We start from the raw sequence: 18,242 nt of genomic DNA, 5'->3' as shown, positions 1-18,242 counted from the left end.
TCACAGCAACTCCGTGAGTTAGATACTATTATTATCCCCATTTTACAGATGAGGAAACCAAGGCACAGAAAGGTTGAGTAACTTCCCTGTAGTCACACAGTTTACTAATCGGGGCAGCTAGGATCCACACCTAGGTATTCTAGCTCCAGGGCCTACACTTTGAAGCACCATGCTATTTTGGGGGGTGAAGATTTCTTTGAATTTCTCATGAGTTGCGGACCTGGACATACAAATTTTTCTTATAGTTCAGATGGTTTGCGAGCCAGTTTTGGGGAAGAACTCTTGCGTCTGTAGGAGTCCGTGGATCCCACATTAGGATAGGATGGGATTTGTTATAGCATAGGATTTTTGTTTGTTTGCCGTGTAGAAATTTTTAATCTCTGTGTTAAATTTATCAGTCTGTTCTCATATGGCCCCTGAATTTTGTATCATAGTTAGAAAAGCTTCCCTGCTCTCATGGTGTCCTCAGGTTTGTCCCCACACTGTTCGTGGAATAGCTCATCTTTCACCCACTGGTTGAGTGCCGCCTATGTGTTTTGGGGTCTACTTTTTCTTCTGTTCCGTGGGGCTGTCTGTTCATACGCCAGAACTGTGCTCTTAACTACTGAGGCTCAGTAATAAATTCTAGTATCTAGTAAGGCTGAAATACCCTCAGTCCTCTTCTTTTTTCAAAGTTTTCTTGGTTATCTTACCTGCTTTATCTCTCCATGAACTTTAGAATCACCCTGTCTTTTTCTGGGGAGGACTGTGTATTGGGGAACTGTTGGTATTTTAGAGAAAATTGTGTTAAATTTATGAATGAGCCTGGGGAGGATTGACATCTCTATGCAGTTAAGTTATGCATCCAGGTCAACCTGGAGGTTCCTATCAAAGAACATCTATTCCTTTCCGTTTGTGTCTTTTTTATGTTCTTCAGGGGTGACTTAAAGTTTTCTTCATTTTGGTTTTGCACATTTCTTGCTCAGTTTATTTCTTTTTTTTAAAAAAATTATTTATTTATTTATTTATTTATTTATTTATGGCTGTGTTGGGTCTTCGTTTCTGTGCGAGGGCTTTCTCTAGTTGTGGCAAGCGGGGGCCACTCTTCATCGCGGTGCGCGGGCCTCTCACTATCGTGGCCTCTCCCGTTGCGGAGCACAGGCTCCAGACGCGCAGGCTCAGTAATTGTGGCTCACGGGCCTAGTTGCTCCGTGGCATGTGGGATCTTCCCAGACCAGGGTTCCCTCGAACCCCTGTTCCCCGCATTGGCAGGCAGATTCTCAACCACTGTGCCTCCAGGGAAGCCCTCAGTTTATTTCTTAAAGATTTTATTCTTTCTGGTTTGCTATTATAAACGGGGTCTAACTTTCTCTAAGGATATTTATAAAAAACTCTCTTCTGCTCAGTCATGCGTAGACGTCCTAAGCTCGAGCCCCCGTTTTCTCTTCCTGGACTCGCGGCAGCTTCCTAATCAGCCTCCTGCTTCTACTCTTGCCCTTCTCCAGTCTGTGCTCCACTTAGCACCAGAGTGATCTTACAGTGTAAAGCAGATCACATCAGGGCTCTGCTTTTCATAATCTTCCATTATGCTCAGCATAACGCCCTCAGTGGGATGTGTGGGGCTCTGCATGACCCGGCCCTGCCACCCAGCCAGGCTCACCCAGTGCCCCTCTCTCCCTCCCTCTGCTAGTCACATGGCCTTTCTGACGGTTCCCAGACAGGCCAGGCTGCCACATGTCACAGGCCCTTTGAACCCGCTCTTCTGCCTGAGTCCTCTTTCCTCAGTGCTCTGCATAGCTGGCTCCTTTGTTTCCTACAGGATTTAGCTGAGTGTCCCATTCTGAGAGGTTTTCTGACCACCCTTTGTAAAAGACTGCCCCTCCACCTTGACAAACTCTGTCTCATACCTCACTCACTTCCTTCATTACGTTTATCAGAAGCCTTAATTCCTTGTATATTTATCTGTTGATGTCACTACTGGCTGTTTCTTCTACCAGCATGTAAGCTCCATAAGGACAGAGGGCATTTCTCTCTTAGTCATGGCACACGGTGACTGGCACATAGGAGGCACACAAAAAATACGTGTGGAATTAACGAACACATTAGTCCTTGTCTAACCAAATTTCGGCCGGTCCTTTTTGCTTTTCCTAGTCCCCAGGTATGTCATCTTCCGAAGTCCTCCACTGAGATGACCCGTAAAGGATATGATAAAGGGTAGAGGTGAACAGCCAGAGGAAGATACATAGGGCGAGGTCCGAGAGGGTCCCAAGTGCAGGAACTTCTGTCCCAGTGGAGCTGGGATGTGCCACCCTCCTTGCACGTGGAAGTGCCAGAAGCTCTCTGAACCCCAGAGTTTAGGGAATTTTATGGAGGCTTCATCATGTATGTATGATCGCTTATTAATTCATTTACCAGCCCCTCTCCAGAGAATGAGGGGAGAGGCTGAAAGTTCCAAGCTTCTAATCATGGCTTGGTCTTTCTGGTGACCAGGCCCCATCCAGGAGCCCACCCAGAGTTGCCTCATTGGGACAAAAGACTCTCCTATCACTCAGGAAATTCCAAGGGCTTTAGGAACTCTGTGTCAGGAACTGGGACCAAAGACCAAATATTAATAGGAACGGGGGCAGAGACCAATATATAGCTCTCTTCTTATCTCCCAAGACTGACTGATTCTTCCTTCTTTGTATCCACCCTCCTCCCACCCCCACCTCTCTTACCTTCCCACCCTCCTACCCCTCCTTGCAGAAATTCTTGAATTTGCCAGAGAGATTGGTATTGATCCCATAGAAGAACCAGAGCTGATGTGGCTGGCACGGGAGGGCATTGTGGCCCCACTGCCTGTGGAGTGGAAACCATGGTGAGTCAGCACGGGTGCGGCCTTCTGGCTTGGCCTTTGAGGCGGAGGGGGCCTGACACCGGAGATCAGCTTTACCCGGCCACCTTTCGAAGCCTGTCCTGCAATGGGCCATCCGTCTGCCGGGCCGCCTGATGCTTTGGGCCTGAGCCCTGGCTGCCTTGATGGTCCCTGGAGGGGTTCAGCAGGGGTATCCAGGGTCCCAGGATCTAAGCTGCCGCCCTGCGTCGGCATCCGTTTTGGACACACGGAGGAGGTGTCATTTTTATCCTTTGCAGACTGAGATGGAGAGTGACAATACTGGGACCTCCTCAGTGTGTCCACAGTGGACGCTGGTGCTGGAGAGGTTTGAGTGAGGCTACACAGACTGGCAGCGGTGTCCGTCTCCTTTGACAGCCCAGCCCTGAAGTTGTGTGACTTGTGCATGAATGGGTTCATATTTCCAGTTTCAGTTTGCGCTCTTTCAGCTGTGAGGAGCAGACACTCGCTCAGGTTATCTCAGGGGAGCAGAGGTTGATGGCGAGGAAACAGATTGGCCGAGGCGGGGCAGCCGCTGCCTTCCCCCCGAGCCTCCGCACCCCAGGACTCCCACTCCTGGGGACGCTGCTGTGTCCTCATCACATGCACAGGGCTCTCTCCACGTTGCCTCCCTACAGTCTGTGCCCCGAGTTTACTTCCTACCGTAGCGTGGGATTTCCTGTCTCTCCCGAACTAGCCCCCGGATATCTTGGGGCGGGGGGTTGTCTTTTCTGCTGGGATTGTGCAATTTTGTGTACAAGGTATAATTACCCTGTTCTTCCCTGAACCACTTAATGCGTTGGCCATACTTCAAAATGACTGCAATCGTAGCCTTACTTATCCCCGCCGCAGAGTCCTAATCCTTCCAGCTTCTCCTCGCGTGACGGGCTCCCTGTTCTCTGGATCTTTTTAGCCGCCTTTCCTTGGACCTTCTCCAGGTCATGACATCTTTCTTGTACTAAAGCCGTCAGCACTGCACACAGTATTCCAGGTGCTGAGGACTCACGGTTGTGTTTATAGGAAAAGTTTGTAGGATAGTGGTTTCTGTTTGGTTTCCAATATCCACCCTGATAGCCACATTTGCCTTATCATTAATCTCTTTATTCTTTTTTCTTTATGTTTTTAAATCTGTATATATCTGCGCTGTTCTGCTCTTGGATACATTTTCTAATTAAAAACCACATGAGAAATGTAGTCAGAATAATACCTTAATGTGCACATAATAAATAAATGGCTGCAGTGATGTAAAAAGGAAAAAGGGTGATGGAAGGAAGGAACTGTCATCGGCCGTGGCCCAGCTGTGTGCCACGGTCATGCCAACGGCCCTCAGGTACCTGCTGGTGATAGTTAACACTGCCTCATCCCGTAAGGAGAGCATGAACTATTTCTCACTTTTTAAAGTAAGTCATTGAAAGTTATGTATATGTGTCATCTTTTATCCTCACTCCCAGTCCCATGAGTAATTGCTGTTAGTTGGAGAATTCCTTCGAAGTCTGGATTCTCTGTTCTCTTCCATTAATATGTTTGTCTACCTTTACACCAATACTGTACTGTCTTGTTTGTTTTTTCAAGTAGAAAAAAATCACAAATTTATTACATACATACATAGACATATATAAAAATACAGGCAGATACAAACAGAGATCTTACAGCTTTGCTTTTAAATTTTAGCCATGAGACAGGAATGATAATGCAAAACTCACTAGTTTATAAAGAACAGCTGGATACAAATTGTGTTTCTGGTGAATGGTATTAGTTAAGGTGAATTGCTCAGATGGCTTAAACTTTTTACTAATATCTGCGTAAGAGATTTTAAGGTTTTTCATAGGCCAAGTTTTTAAAATATGCTTTCCTTTTTTTTTTCTACTTTTTTTTGTTTTTATACTTTTAATTGGTATTTTTTGAATAACATAATTTAAGTTTTAATGATGTCCAGTTTATCGACTTTTCAAATATGATTAATGCTTTGTGTCCTCTTTAAGAAATGTTTGCCTATTCCAAAGTCATGAAGATATTCTGTGTCTCGTTGTTTTTTTTTTTTTCCCACAACTCACACACACACACTGTATTTTATTTTTACAAGAGATAAATAAACTGACACCAAGCATTGTAAATGGATGACCACAACAAAAGCAACAATGATTGCAATTACCAAACACGAAAACACACTCATACTATGTCATAATATTGACATTCAGTCCAGTAATCCTCCACTGTAACAGCTCCTTTATTTTGCAGTGAAAATTGATTTGTATATTTTTTGCCTCTGAGTCCTTGTGGGATTTTTTTTTTAAATTCAAACAGAAAGTCACAAAAATTATAATCATCCTCATCAGTTCACTCAGTCCCATGTAATTAATTTTTTTTTCATCTTGATCTTTTATTAGCACTTTTATGAATTCATCAGTTTTCCATTAGAGTTCTGAAAATGTTTATTCATTCAGTTCAGCAGTATAGTCAGTTACCAGAAACCTGTACTTGTCAGAGTCTTTTCCGTGAATTCCTTGAAGATGAAACCCTTTTATAGGAACATTTTTGCGAAAGCATCAGAGTACACCAAGAACTGTCTGTAAATGACAAAAGACTTTTTAAAAATGACCACGGTTAAAGATTTGATGAAAGTTCATAATAATGCAATTGACAAGGAAATTTAGTTATTTCTGAGATATACATTTTAAAGTAATAACTAGAATTATGACTTATAACATTATACCAGAACATATAAGATTTTTAGAAATTTCGTGTAATGTCTGAATCATTTATATTAACATATTTCCATACAAATAACCCAAAGAAAGTTTAGTTTTAGTTGGGTTTTTTTTGTTTCTTTTTTTATACTGCTGGTTCCTATTAGTCATCAATTTTATACACATCAGTGTATACATGTCAATCCCAATCGCCCAATTCAGCACACCACCATCCCCACCCCACTGCGGTTTTCCGCCCTTGGTGTCCATACGTTTGTTTTCTACATCTGTGTCTCAACTTCTGCCCTGCAAACCGGTTCATCTGTACCATTTTTCTAGGTTCCACACACATGTGTTAACATACGATATTTGTTTTTCTCTTTCTGACTTACTTCACTCTGTATGACAGTCTCTAGATCCATCCACATCTCGATAAATGACTCAATTTCGTTCCTTTTTATGGCTGAGTAATATTCCATTGTATATATGTACCACAACTTCATTATACATTCGTCTGTCGATGGGCATTTAGGTTGCTTCCATGACCTGGCTATTGTAAACAGTGCTGCAATGAACATTGGGGTACATGTGTCTTTTTGAATTATGGTTTTCTCTGGATATATGCCCAGTAGTGGAATTGCTGGATCATATGGTAATTCTATTTTTAGTTTTTTAAGGAATCTCCATACTGTTCTCCATAGTGGCTGTATCAATTTACATCCCCACCAACAGTGCAAGGGGGTTCCCTTTTCTCCACACCCTCTCCAGCATTTGTTGTTTGTAGATTTTCTGATGATGCCCATTCTAAGTGGTGTGAGGTGATACCTCATTGGAGTTTTGATTTGCATTTCTCTAATAATTAGTGATGTTGAGCAGCTTTTCATGTGCTTCTTGGCCATCTGTATGTCTCCTTTGGAGAAATGTCTATTTAGGTCTTCTGCCCATTTTTGGATTGGGTTGTTTGTTTCTTTAATATTGAGCTGCATGAGCTGTTTATTTATTTTGGAGATTAATCCTTTGTCCGTTGATTCATTTGTGAACATTTTCTCCCTTTCTGAGGGCTGTCTTTTCGTCTTGTTTATGGTTTCCTTTGCTGTGCAAAAGCTTTGAAGTTTCATTAGGTCCCATTTGTTTAGTTTTGTTTTTATTTCCATTGCTCTAGGAGGTAGATCAAAAAAGATCTTGCTGTGATTTATGTCAAAGAGTGTTTTTCCTATGTTTTCCTCTCACAGTTTTATAGTGTCTGGTCTTACATTTAGGTCTTGAATCCATTTTGAGTTTATTTTTGTGTATGGTGTTAGGGAGTGTTCTAATTTCATTCTTTTACATGTAGCTGTCCAGTTTTCCCAGCACCACTTATTGAAGAGACTGTCTTTTCTCCATTGTATATCTTTGCCTCCTTTGTCAGAGATTAGTTGACCATAGGTGCGTGAGTTTATCTCTGGGCTTTCTATCTTGTTCCATTGATCTATGTTTCTGTTTTTGTGCCAGTACCATATTGTCTTGATTACTGTAGCTTTGTAGTATAGTCTGAAGTCAGGGAGTCTGATTCCTCCAGCTCGGTTTTTTTCCCTCAAGACTGCTTTGACTATTCGGGGTCTTTTGTGTCTCCATACAAATTTTGAGATGATTTGTTCTAGTTCCGTAAAAAATGCCATTGGTAATTTGATAGGGATTGCATTGAATCTGTAGATTGCTTTGGATAGTATAGTCATTTTCACAATATTGATTCTTCCAATCCAGGAACATGGTATATCTCTCCATCTGTTGGTATCATCTTTAATTTCTTTCATCAGTGTCTTATGGTTTTCTGCATACAGGTCTTTTGTTTCCCTAGGTAGGTTTATTCCTAGGTATTTTATTCTTTTTGTTGCAGTGGTAAATGGAAGTGTTTCCATAATTTCTCTTTCAGATTTTTCATCATTAGTGTATAGGAATGCAAGAGATTTCTGTGCATTAATTTTGTATCCTGCAACTTTACCAAATTCATTGATTAGCTCTAGAGTTTTCTGGTGGCATTTTTAGGATTCTCTATGTATAGTATCATGTCATCCGCAAACAGTGACAGTTTTACTTCTTCTTTTCCAATTTGTATTCCTTTTATTTCTTTTTCTTCTCTGATTGCCGTGGCTAGGACTCCCAAAACCATGTTGAATAATAGTGGTGAGAGTGGGCATCCTTGTCTCGTTCCTGATCTTAGAGGAGATGCTTTCAGTTTTTCACCATTGAGAATGATGTTTGCTGTGGGTTTGTCCTATATGGCCTTTATTATGTTGAGGTAGGTTCCCTCTATGCCCACTTTCTGGAGAGTTTTTATCATAAATGGGTGTTGAATTTTGTCAAAAGCTTTTTCTGCATCTATTGAGATGATCATATGGTTTTTATTCCTCAATTTTTTAATATGGTGTATCACATTGATTGATTTGTGTATATTGAAGAATCCTTGCATCCCTGGGATAAATCCCACTTGATCATGGTGTATGAGCCTTTTAATGTGTTGTTGGATTCTGTTTGCTAGTATTTTGTTGATGATTTTTGCATCTATATTCATCAGTGATATTGGTCTGTAATTTTCTTTTTTTGTAGTATCTTTGTCTGCTTTTGGTATCAGGGTGATGGTGGCCTCATAGAATGAGTTTGGGAGTGTTCCTTCCTCTGCAATTTTTTGGAAGAGTTTGAGAAGGATGGGTGTTAGCTCTTCTCTAAATGTTTGATAGAATTCACCTGTGAAGCCATCTGGTCCTGGACTTTTGTTTGTTGGAAGATTTTTAATCACAGTTTCAATTTCATTACTTGTGATTGGTCTGTTCATATTTTCTGTTTCTTCCTGGTTCAGTCTTGGAAGGTTATACCTTTCTAAGAATTTGTCCATTTCTTCCAGGTTGTCCATTTTATTGGCATAGAGTTGCTTATAGTAGTCTCTTAGGATGCTTTGTATTTCTGCGGTATCTGTTGTAACTTCTCCTTTTTCATTTCTGATTTTATTGATTTGAGTCCTCTCTTTTTCTTGATGAGTCTGGCTAATGGCTTATCATTTTGTTTATCTTCTCAAAAAACCAGCTTTTAGTTTTATTGATCTTTGCTATTGTTTTCTTTGTTTCTATTTCATTTATTTCTGCTCTGATCTTTATGATTTCTTTCCTTCTGCTAACTTTGGGTTTTGTTTGTTCTTCTTTCTCTAGTTCCTTTAGGTGTAAAGTTAGATTGTTTACTTGAGATTTTTCTTGTTTCTTGAGATAGGCTTGTATAGCTATAAACTTCCCTCTTAGAACTGCTTTTGCTGCATCCCATAGGTTTTGGATCGTCGTGTTTTCATTGTCATTTGTCTCTAGGTATTTTTTGATTTCCTCTTTGATTTCTTCAGTGATCTCTTGGTTATTTAGTAACGTATTGTTTAGCCTTCAAGTGTTTGTGTTTTTTACGTTTTTTTTCCTTGTAATTCATTTCTAATCTCATAGCGTTGTGGTCAGAAAAGATGCTTGATATGATTTCAGTTTTCTTAAATTTATTGAGGCTTGATTTGTGACCCAAGATGTGATCTATTCTGGAGAATGTTCCCTGTGCACTTGAGAAGAAAGTGTAATCTGCTGTTTTTGGATGGAATGTCCTATAAATATCAATTAAATCTATCTGGTCTATTGTGTCATTTAAAGCTTCTGTTTCCTTATTTGTTTTCACTTTGGATGATCTGTCCATTGGTGTAAGTGAGGTGTTAAAGTCCCCCACTATTGTTGTGTTACTGTCGATTTCCTGTTTTATAGCTGTTAGCAGTTGCCTTATGTATTGAGGTGCTCCTATGTTGGGTGTATATATATTTATAATTGTTATATCTTCTTCTTGGATTGATCCCTTGATCATTATGTAGTGTCCTTCCTTGTCTCTTGTAACATTCTTTATTTTAAAGTCTATTTTGTCTGATATGAGTATAGCTACTCCAGCTTTCTTTTGATTTCCATTTGCATGGAATATCTTTTTCCATCCCCTCACTTTCAGTCTGTATGTGTCCCTAGGTCTGAAGTGGGTCTCTTGTAGACAGCATATGTATGGATCTTGTTTTTGTATCCATTCAGCGAGCCTATGTCTTTTGGTTGGAGCCTTTAATCCATTCACGTTTAAGGTAATTATCGATATGTATGTTCCTATCACCATTGTCTTAAATGTTCTGGGTTTGTTTTTGTAGGTCCTTTTCTTCTCTTGTGTTTCCCACTTAGAGAAGTTCCTTTAGCATTTGTTGTAGAGCTGGTTTGGTGGTGCTGAATTCTCTTAGCTTTTGTTTGTCTGTAAAGGTTTTGATTTCTCCATCGAATCTGAATGAGATCCTTGCCGGGTAGAGTAATCTTGGCTGTAGGTTCTTCCCTTTCATCACTTTAAGTATATCATGCCACTCCCTTCTGGCTTGTAGAGTTTCTGCTGAGAAATCAGCTGTTAACCTTATGGGAGTTCCCTTGTATGTTATTTGTCATTTTTCCCTTGTTGCTTTCAATAATTTTTCTTTGTCTTTAATTTTTGCCAATTTGATTACTGTGTGTCTCGGCGTGTTTCTCCTTGGGTTTATCCTGTATGGGACTCTCTGCGCTTCCTGGACTTGGGTGGCTATTTCCTTTCCCATGTTAGGGAAGTTTTCAACTATAATCTCTTCAAATATTTTCTCTGGTCCTTTCTCTCTCTCTTCTCCTTCTGGGACCCCTATAATGCGAATGTTGTTGCATTTAATGTTGTCCCAGAGATCTCTTAGGCTGTCTTCATTTCTTTTCATTCTTTTTTCTTTATTCTGTTCTGTGGCAATGAATTCCACCATTCTGTCTTCCAGGTGACTTATCCGTTCTTCTGCTTCAATTATTCTGCTATTGATTCCTTGTAGTGCAGTTTTCATTTAAGTTATTGTATTGTTCATTTCTGTTTGTTTGTTCTTTAATTCTTCTAGGTCTTTGTTAAACATTTCTTGCATCTTCTCGATCTTTGCCTCCATTGTTTTTCTGAGGTCCTGGATCATCTTCACTGTCATTATTCTGAATTCTTTTTCTGGAAGGTTGCCTATCTCCACTTCATTTAGTTGTTTTTCTGGGGTTTTATCTTGTTCCTTCATCTGGTACATAGCCCTCTGCCTTTTCATCTTGTCTATCTTTCTGTGAATGTGGTTTTTATTCCACAGGCTGCAAGATTGTAGTTCTTCTTGCTTCTGCTGTCTGTCCTCTGGTGGATGAGGCTACCTAAGAGGCTTGATGGGAGGGACTGGTGGGGGGTAGAGTTGACTGTTGCTCTGGTGGGCAGAGCTCAGTAAAACTTTAATCCACTTGACTGTTGATGGGTGGGGCTGGGTTCCCTCCCTGTTGGTTGTTTTGCCTGAGGTGACCCAACACTGGAGCCTATCTGGGCTCTTTGGTGGGGCTAATGACAGACTCTGGGAGGGCTCACGCCACGGAGTACTTCCCAGAACTTCTGCTGCCAGTGTCCTTGTCCACACGGTGAGCCACAGTCCCGTCCCCCCCCGCAGGTCTCGTTGCCGGACCCCCAGGTTGGGAAGCCTGACTTGGGGCTCAGAACCTTTACTCCAGTGGGTGGACTTCTGTGGTATAAGTGTTCTCCAGTCTGTGAGTCACCCACCCAGCAGTTATGGGATTTGATTTTACTGTGATTGTGCCCCTCCTACCGTCTCATTGTGGCTTCTCCTTTGTCTTTGGATGTGGGGTATCTTTTTTGGTGAGTTCCAGTGTCTTCCTGTCGATGATTGTCCAGCAGTTAGCTGTGATTCTGGTGTTCTCACAAGAGGGAGTGAGAGCACGTCCTTCTACTCTGCCATCTTGGTTCCTCCCCCCCATACCGTACTGTCTTGATTACTGTAGCTTTATTATAAATATTGAAATCATTTAGGGTAAGTGCTGCAAATTGTTCTCCATTTTCAAAATTGTATTCTAGGTCCCTTGCATTTCCATATGAATTTTAGAATCAGCTTGTCATTTTCTACAAAAAAAAATCCTCTTAGGATTTTGATTGGAATTGCATTGAATCTATAAATCAGTTTGGGAGAACTGACATCTTAAATAATATTGAATCTTCTAACCCATGAACACAGTCTGTCTCCATTTATTCAATATTTAGGTTTTCTTTAATATCGCTAAGAAATCTTTTATAGTTTTTAGTGTACACATCTTGCCCATATTTTGTCACATTTATCTCTCTTTTTTTGTTGCTTCTGTAAATGGTATCTTTTATTTATTTATTTATTTTTATGTTATTGAAGTATAGTTGATTTACAATGTGTTAATTTCTGCTGTACAGCAAAGTGATTCAGTTATAAATACATATACATTCTTTTCATATTCTTTTCCATTATGGTTTTAAATGGTTTTTTTTTAAATGTCAATTTCCAATTGTTGATTGCCTTCATATAAAAGTAAAATTGGTTTTTGTATGCTGACCTTGTAGCCTGCAACCTTGCTAAACTTGCTTATGTCACTTCTATTAGCTTTTTTGTAGATTCTATAGGATTTTCTACATAGATGGTATGTCTTCTGGGAATAAAGACATTTTTTCATCTTCCTTTCTAACCTAGATACCTTATATTTCTATTTCTTGCCTTACTGCACTGACTGGAACCTCCAATACAATTGAATAGAAGTGGTGACAATGGACATTTTGGCCTTGTTCCTGATCTTAAGGGGAAGCATTCAGTCTTTCACCGTTAAGTATGATGTTAGGTGATGTTAGCTGTAGGGTTTTCTAAATGCCCTTTGTCAGGATGAGGAAGTTCCCTTGTATTCCTTGCTTGCTGAGAGTTTAAATCCAAAATGGATGTTGGATTTTATCAAATATTTTTTTCTGTATCTATTGATAGAATCATATGATTTTTCTATATTGGTCTGTTAATATGGTCAATTATATAGATTGGTTTTCAAATGTTAGACCGACCTTACATTCCTGGGGTAAACTCTGCTTGGTAATGATTATATATTATTGGATTTGATTTTTTTTAAATTTTGTTAAGTACCTTTGATCCAAAATGATAGCTTGAAGGCGATGAGATGGATACAGTTGGGTATTTTTTAAATTACTGATTTCCAATTTTATTTGTTCATTATTCTTTGTTACACGTTGAGAGTTCTTTTTGTTCAGTAAGTGATCCTGTTTATGTTAAGTGTTCTATGTGTGCTTGATAAGAATGTAGTCTCTCATTTTTGGATACAGGGTTCTTTTTTTTTTTTTTAATTAATTAATTTATTTGGTTGCAACCGGGTCTTAGTTGCAGCCCGTGGGCTGCTTAGTTGTGGCAGGCGGGCTCCTTAGCTGTGGCATGCGAACTGTTAGTTGCGGCATGCATGTGGGATCTAGTTCCCTGACCAGGGGTCGAACCCAGGCCCCCTGCATTGGGAGCGTGGAGTCTTATCCACTGCACCACTGGGGAAGTCCCCAGGGTTCTTTTTTTTATTGAAGTATAGTTGATTTACAATTTTGTGTTAGTTTCTGGTGTGCAGCAAAGTGATTCAGTTATATATATATATACACACATACATATACACACACACATACATATATATAAGAATATATGATGAACCTAGGGCAGGACAGGAATAAAGACGCAGACTTAGAGAATGGACTTGAGAGCATGGGGAGGGGGAAGGGTAAGCTGGGACAAAGTGAGAGAGTAGCATTGGTATATGTACACTACCAAATGTAAAATAGATAGCTAGTGGGAAGCAGCTGCATAGCACAGGGAGATCAGCTCGGTGCTTTGTGACCACCTAGAGGGGTGGGATAGGGAGGGTGGGAGGGAGGTGCAAGAGGGAGGGGATATGGGGATATATGTATACATGCAGCTGATTCACTTTGTTATACAGCAGAAACTAACACAGCATTGTAAAGCAATTATACTCCAATAAAGATGTTAAAAAAATATTCTTTTTCATAATCTTTTCCATTATAGTTTATTACAGGATATTGAATATAGTTCCCTGTGCTATACAGTAGGACCTTGTTGTTTTTCATATAGAGTAGTTTGTATCTGCTAATCCCAAACTCCTGATTTTTCCTTACCTCATCCCTTTCCCCTTTGGTAACCATAAATTTGTTTTCTGAGTCTGTGAGTCCGTTTCTGTTTTTGGATGCAGGGTTCTTAAATGTCCTTTATATCAAGCATGCTAAATGTGTTTATCTTCCTTTGTCCTGAGTAATTGTTGTCTGGTCTCACTCTTTTTTTTTTTGTATTTTTTTTTTGGCTGCGCTGTGGCTTGTGGGATCTTAGTTTCCCGACCAGGAATCAAACCTGGGCCCCAGCAGTGAAAGCTCTGAGCCCTTGCCAGGGAAATCCCTGGTCTCACTCTTTTTTTTTTTAATTTTAATTTTATTTATTTATTTTTTTCTGCCTTGGGTCTTCGTTGCGGTGTGCGGGCTTCTCATTGCGGTGGCTTCTCTTGTTGCGGAGCACGGGCTCTAGGCACGTGGGCTTCAGTAGTTGTGGCACGCAGGCTCTAGAGTGCAGGCTCAGTAGTTGTGACACACGGGATTAGTTGCTCCGCGGCATGTGGGATCTTTCGGACCAGGGCTCAAACCCGTGTCGCCTGCATCAGCAGGCGGATTCTTAACCACTGTGCTACCAGGGAAGTCCCTGGTCTCACTCTTGAATAGTGGTTTAGTTGAGTATAGATTTGTCAATAGCTGTTTGACAATACTGTATACCATCATCTTCTGACCACTGGTTTTGCTAGTAAGACATGTTTTTTGGTTTCATTAGTTGTTCCTTTGTAGGTAATCAGCTTTCCCCCCTCTGGTTGTTTTTATTATTTTGTTTTTAATCTCTGGTGTTCTGTAATTTCACGACAGTGTGTCTAGGTGTGGATTCATTGTTATTTACTGTGTATAGGAATTGGAGTGCTTCCTTACTCTGAGGGCTCATGTCTCTGTTAAATTTTGGAAAGTTGTCAACCATTATCACTTTCTTTTCTACACCTCTAACTGGAAATATATTGGACCTTATTATTTGATCCTCCATGTCTCTTAACTTCTGTTTCATATTTGAAAAATCACTTTATAATTTCCTTTAGCATATTTATTTCCCAATTCACTATTTGTTTCTTCTTCTGCATCAAATCTGGTTGTTTTTCATTTTGAATTTAATGACTACCAGTTCCTTCAAGTTCTCTTATGTTCTTTTCAATATGTCTAGGTTTTTTTAGAGTTCTGTTCTTTCATTATGGATTCTACTCCTTTGTCCCTACAATAATTTTACATATTGTTATTTTTAGTCTTCTCTTGATTGTTCTACTCTCTCAGTTCTTCTTTTCATTGTGTTACTGATTTTCCCTCATGGTGAAATGTTTCCTCACGTTTCCTCTGTAATTAGTTATTGTGCATTTTGTGAATTCATCTCTGCAGAGGTTATTTTCTGTGAGTGTCTCATTCCTAGGTTGTTGAGTGGCTTTACAATGGTTTCTGCCAAGGAGTTTTCAGTGGTTTAGGACTAAATTTTTACATTAATTTCCTGACTTGGGATTCCCTTACCACATTTTGGACTATAGATCTACATGTGTCTTGGGGTTTCAGTTTTTCATTAAATTTTATTTTGCCCACCTAGAACCTGGAGTGGGTGACATGCTTCCTTGCTGCTTCCATAACCTAGGTCCTTTTATTCATGGAAGGAACAGCCCAAAGGGCCCCAGATACATCTAGGGTCTCATTTCCAGTTCCTAAATTCACGAAGGCCTAAGGCCACATTTTGTTCTAAACTGGCATTAAAACCCAAGTTCCACGGGCCTATATCCAGGTCAGATACCAATCTTGACCTGTCAGTTCATGCACTTATTATTCAGGTTTCATGTTTTCTTTCTGTTTCTGGCACCTGAGAATTTCTCTTTCCATTTGGCTATGTGAATAGTGGTGCTGTGACCATTGGTGTACAAATGTCTGTTCGAATCCCTGCTTTCAATTCTTTTGGGTATGCATCCAGAGGTGGAATTTCTGGTTCAAATGGTAATTCTATTTTTAATTTTTTGAGGAACTGTCATACTGTGTTCACTGTGGCTACACCATTTTCCATTCCCACCAGTAGTGCACCAGGGTTCCAGTTTCTCTACATCCTTGCCAGCGCTTGTTATTTTCTGCTTTTTTTGGGGGGGGGGCCATGCCCTGCAGCATGTGAGATTTTAGTTCCCCAACCAGGGATCGAACCTGGGCCCTTAGCAGTGAGAGTGCCGAGTCCTAACCACTGGACCGCCAGGGAATGCCCATATTTTCTGCTTTTTTGATAATAGCCATGCTAATGGGTGTGAAGTGACATTTCATTGTAGTTTTAATTTCACTTCCCTAATCTTTAGTTGTGTTGAGCATCTTCTCATGTGCTTCTTGGCCATTTGTATGTCTTTTTGTCTTTTACCCCTGATATTTTTCCTGTTTCACTGTATATTTTCTCTTTTATTTGAATTGAGATTGAGCTTGTCAAATTTCATAAGGAGCCTGATTGGGATTGTATTGGATTTATACATTAATTTGAGGATTATTGGCGTGTTTACAGACTTGAATCTTTCTATTCAGGAGCACTGGGTGTCTCTCCAATTGTTTTTTCTTTTTTCTTCCCCTGAATTTTCAATAAAACTTTGTGAAGATTTTGCACACTTCGGATTTATTCCTGGGTATTGCATCTTTTATATTGCTATTGTGAATGTTTTTTTTTTTTTTTCTATTAGCTGTCCTAATGGATTACTGTTAATGGTGGGTGGGATGAATGGCTTATTTTAGACTTGTTCATGGTGAGACCTACCTTCTACATTATTTTCTTTTATTGTTGATTGACCCCACTAGCTTGGATTGTCACCTGTTATGAGTTTAGAGTCTTTTGCAAAATCAGAGCTATCACAGCGCATATTTTTTCTTCAGATCATTTATGAAAATATTAAGCAAGTTCTATCCCAGAATTTATCTCCATGATACCATAGTGTTTGTATTTATCCATCTAAAACCAAGTTTATTCCTACTCTAGTCTATCATGAATTCTCAGGAACCTTAACAATTAAACGTCTCCATCTAGAGAAGTCCTTAGGTATCCCAATCATTTGTTTCTATCTAAGGAAACTCCTTATTCTTAGCCAAATGGTACCCGTCAATTTTTATTTTTTTAATTTTGGCTGCACTGGGTCTTTGTTGTGGTGCGGGCTCTTCGTTGCAGCGCACGGGCTTCTCTCTAGTTGTGGCATGCGAGCTCCAGGGCGCACGGGCTCTCTAGTTGTGGCACGCGGGCTTAGTTGCCCCGAGGCATGTGGGATCTTAGTTCCCTGACCAGGGATTGAACCCACGTCCCCTGCATTGGAAGGAGGATTCTTAACCACTGGACCATCAGGGAAGTCCCTACCCTTCAATTTTGTGTTAATCCTTTCCTCTCTTCTTCCTTTTCTCTCTCTCCCCTTCTCCCCACAGTTCTTCCTTCTTCTCTGCCTCCTTGCCATTTTTCTTCTTCTTCTTTTTTTTTTCCTATGTAGCTTTGGACCTGAGCAGGGACTAACTTGTGACCTCTGCTCATCCCCAGCCAGGACATCACAGGTGATATTTACTATTTCAACTTTGCCAATGGGCAGTCCATGTGGGACCATCCCTGTGATGAACACTATCGGAACTTGGTGATCCAAGAGCGGGGGAAACTGTCAACTCCTGGGGCCAATAAGAAGAAAGAAAAGAAAAAGAAAAAGGAAAAGAAAGACAAGAAGGACAAAGAGACCTCCAAAAGTCCCCTGGTGAGTCAGTGGATGCCAGCTCTCAGAGAGGCCAGGCCTGAAACCTGAGGGATATCGGGAACCTTTAGCTGTTTACAGCTGGGAGGTTAAGAATAACAACAATAATATAGTAATTTTTTGATAGTGCATCATCTGAATTATGCCTGTCTTCTGGCAAATTTTCCTTTAAGGCTTCTAGAAGTGGTTACTATCTCTAAGCAATTTCTTTTTCCACCTTGGGAGGCACATATGACATAATAGGATTAGTGAGTGAGTGCCCTGCTAAGGATGGGGTTTTGCAGTGATGCCATCTGCCCCTCTGGAGAGTCGGGGCACAGGGAGCACTTGGTGGAGGCCAGAGAACCCAGAGGAGCGAGTGCCTCTCCTCTCCTTTCCGAGCCAGGCTTTCCTCGTGTGGGTTCATCATGTGTCTCAGTGGTGCAAATTCCTAGATGTTTGATGGGCCATAATTCAGTTGTCAGAACATCAGTGCCTTCAAGATCCAAAAAGAAAAGCTTGAGGCTTTATCTGGCCCTGTGGATGGCCTTTGCTGCCAGTGTCCTCGGTTCATGGTGGATAACTGAAATTTGATTGCAGTGCCATCACCTTGGTCCCAAGTAGCTTTTTTACTCAGAGTTGAAAGTTATCTTTCCCATTATCATTCTATTTGTCCCTCCAGGTGTGAGGCAGGTGGGCCACGTTGAGGAGAGGGAGGGACTTGGGAACCCAGTTTAGCCAGGTGGGGAACACTGGGAATACCTTTTCAACCCTTTTAATGGTTGAGTTGATTTGCTGTGTTATTTATAGTCTTTATTTCCCACCGGTGCCTGGTGCTTACTTCTCAGTGAAGATTTCCTCCATCTTCCTTCCTTTGCAAGGTGTCAGTTCTGACATTGGATAGTTGCTGATGAATTTATCCTTTTTAATCATTTCCAAGCTCTACAGATACTCCTCTTCCCCCCCGCCCCCAATATTACTAATCATGGTTCTGAGAAATAAGGCAGCAAG

The 18,242-nt window shown here is 40.6% G+C and overlaps 1 protein-coding gene across 19 annotated transcripts in view; it reads left to right on the top strand.

The window, feature by feature from the left end:
* The window catches only part of CEP164 (centrosomal protein 164), a 71,076-nt gene that overhangs the window by 8,110 nt on the left and 44,724 nt on the right, over positions 1 to 18,242 (top strand). For all 19 annotated transcript variants that reach the window (XM_059930320.1, XM_059930319.1, XM_059930316.1 and 16 more), the window contains 2 exons: positions 2,725 to 2,836; positions 17,051 to 17,255. In XM_059930320.1, the coding sequence (XP_059786303.1) occupies positions 2,725 to 2,836; positions 17,051 to 17,255 (317 nt within the window). The remainder of the gene's footprint in view (positions 1 to 2,724; positions 2,837 to 17,050; positions 17,256 to 18,242) is intronic.

The sequence above is a fragment of the Balaenoptera ricei genome, chromosome 8 (assembly GCF_028023285.1).
Source record: "Balaenoptera ricei isolate mBalRic1 chromosome 8, mBalRic1.hap2, whole genome shotgun sequence".
Lineage (NCBI taxonomy): Eukaryota > Metazoa > Chordata > Mammalia > Artiodactyla > Balaenopteridae > Balaenoptera > Balaenoptera ricei.
This window is presented reverse-complemented; position numbering and strand designations above follow the sequence as displayed.